Source organism: Aplysia californica, unplaced genomic scaffold, assembly GCF_000002075.1.
Source record: "Aplysia californica isolate F4 #8 unplaced genomic scaffold, AplCal3.0 scaffold00408, whole genome shotgun sequence".
Taxonomy (NCBI): domain Eukaryota; kingdom Metazoa; phylum Mollusca; class Gastropoda; order Aplysiida; family Aplysiidae; genus Aplysia; species Aplysia californica.
In genome coordinates, this window is record NW_004797678.1 from 151827 (window position 1) to 153999 (window position 2173).

At 40.9% G+C, this 2173-nt stretch overlaps 1 protein-coding gene across 1 annotated transcript in view; it reads right to left on the reverse strand.

Moving 5' to 3' along the window:
- Positions 1 to 701: 701 nt before the first annotated feature.
- Positions 702 to 2173, reverse strand: part of LOC106012543 (outer dense fiber protein 3) — a gene marked incomplete in the record, with an annotated part of 30804 nt that continues 29332 nt past the window's right edge. Inside the window, 1 exon segment of the mRNA XM_035971267.1 lies at positions 702 to 2159. Coding sequence (XP_035827160.1) covers positions 1916 to 2159 — 244 coding nt within the window.

Sequence of the window (2173 nt, forward strand, 5' to 3'; positions counted from 1 at the left end):
ATTATAATACTCAATACTGAAACGTTGCCGATTGTAAACGTGAATTCTGTCTGAATCTCGGCATATATCACAGTGAATACTTGGCAATAAAACAGTCTTATGTTTTGCTTTGCTTTTCTTAGATTTTTCCCCACCCCAGTTCCCATTCAAAAGACGTAGCCTGGTTAGTTAACCGTAGTGTACTTGGTTTGTTGAGAATCCTAAAGAAAAAAGATGAACCTTTGATTTTTACCATAGTTTGTGATAAAATCATGATCAGCCATTAGACAACACTGGGCCATTTCCGATTTTGCTGATATAACATCGCCTCTTCCAAACGTCCCCTCGCTGTTTATTTTTGTTATTGAAAGTGAGAAAAAGTGGAGCTTTCCTTTCTCGGAACAGTAAATGAAATGGAACAGCTTTACAGTGCATATTGTGGTATTTAACCAACAAAATTACACAATCTGTTTTATTTTTGTTTCTGTCGGTTGGACTTGCTGTGCAACGTTTAGGCTCTTCGTTGTTGCGCGCAAAATACATGAGTTCGATTCCTACGAAAAAAATTCTATTTCATCCAGTATAATAATATTATTCTTTCTGCTTGACTGCTCTGTGTCCCGCTCAGTCAGAGTTGCAATGACAGGCAGCTTTGAAGTAGTTAAAAATCTGGAAAACATTTACCAGACATTCGTTCCTAGTTTATTTTTTTACGATTGCTCCCCCCCCCCGATTCCTCCCCTGCCCCTTCCCACTCCGAAACAATTAACTCACAATTGCGTCGATGAAACAAATATTCTGACTAATAATAAACAATTAACATATCACTTGTATCTCTCCACTGCCTGAATTTTTTTGTAACAGAATAGCTACCTTCAGACCTTCCCTCCCTTGCCATGATTCTATGATTCAATCAGAACGATTAAGGCTGGTGTATAATATAGTCAGCGAGGAGCTACGTACGATTTAACTTAATTGGCTTTTAATCATAAGCAAATTTGATCTGAAAGAAGAAATATAAGGGTGGAGTTCAAAAAAGAAATTAGATGTGTTTTCAAACGGAAGTGATAAACAACATATCAAATTTGTGCTCAAACACGACATAAAAATACAAAATGGCACCACGATAATTCACATGAAAAATCAATCGAAATAAAAAACAAAGTGTAAAAATACGAACAGGTTAAATTAAAGTCAGATTTTTGTACATAGATTTCTGTCTGTGTGGCGTTAGAAAGACGTACGCAGATCTTTCTTTTTGTTCAAGATGAGCAAACTGAGGATTGCTATGTTTTAATAAGGCCAAGTGAAATAATTGTTTCTAGTCAAGCCATTGAAACTCGAAACAGAAATAAGCTTGAGCAAAAAACGCGGGCCTTCAGATGCAGCAAGGTGCAGTCTTTTCAACCGGAGGGTCATGTTTCCTTGCGAAACTTGAATCCTGTGGGCTACTTTCATTTCTACGACGGTTGCCAAAACATTCAAGAGCCTCATGACAGTGTCCATACAGCGTAGACGTGTCTGTTAAAGACTGCGTGTAAGTCTCATAACGCTTTGTAAGTTGGAAACACGATGTTGTTCTACCATTATTTCAAATAGTCTGCTAAAAAAGTGTAACACTCCCATGAAATTATCCCCCCCCCCCCTTTGCAAGAAAAAAAGCATCTCCGTGGAGAAAATACTAAGCTATCAAGTGCGCCCCTTCATTGTAGCTGCATTTCACATCTAGGAGCCTGCAAACCGTGCAGTACCGTTATATGACATTTGTTTCAATGCCCCAAAGCACACATTATCACTAGGAACAGTTCACACATTCTGGTAAATCATTCTGTATCATTCATACAACAGATGACCTCTGACGTCATCACACAAATCACGACGTCACCACCACATCAGTCCCTGGCGTCAACCCAACAACCACTGGCGTCACACAACATCAATCGCTGACGTCAGCCAGAGGCATGACATCTTCGTGGTGACGTATGCCCATGGAAAACCTCGGCGAACTGAAGGCGGTGCCGTTAACTGTCGGGAAGTAGTAGTCGGGTCCTGGCGTTACGGTCTTGTTGGTCAGACGCTTTGTGCGCATGCCCATGGTGTAGGCTGGTCCGCCGCTGTAGGTGGCATTGCCGTAGTTGTAGCTCGGGCCGGGGGATTTGGCGTAGTCGTAGGCGAAACCCTGGAGGAAAAAACA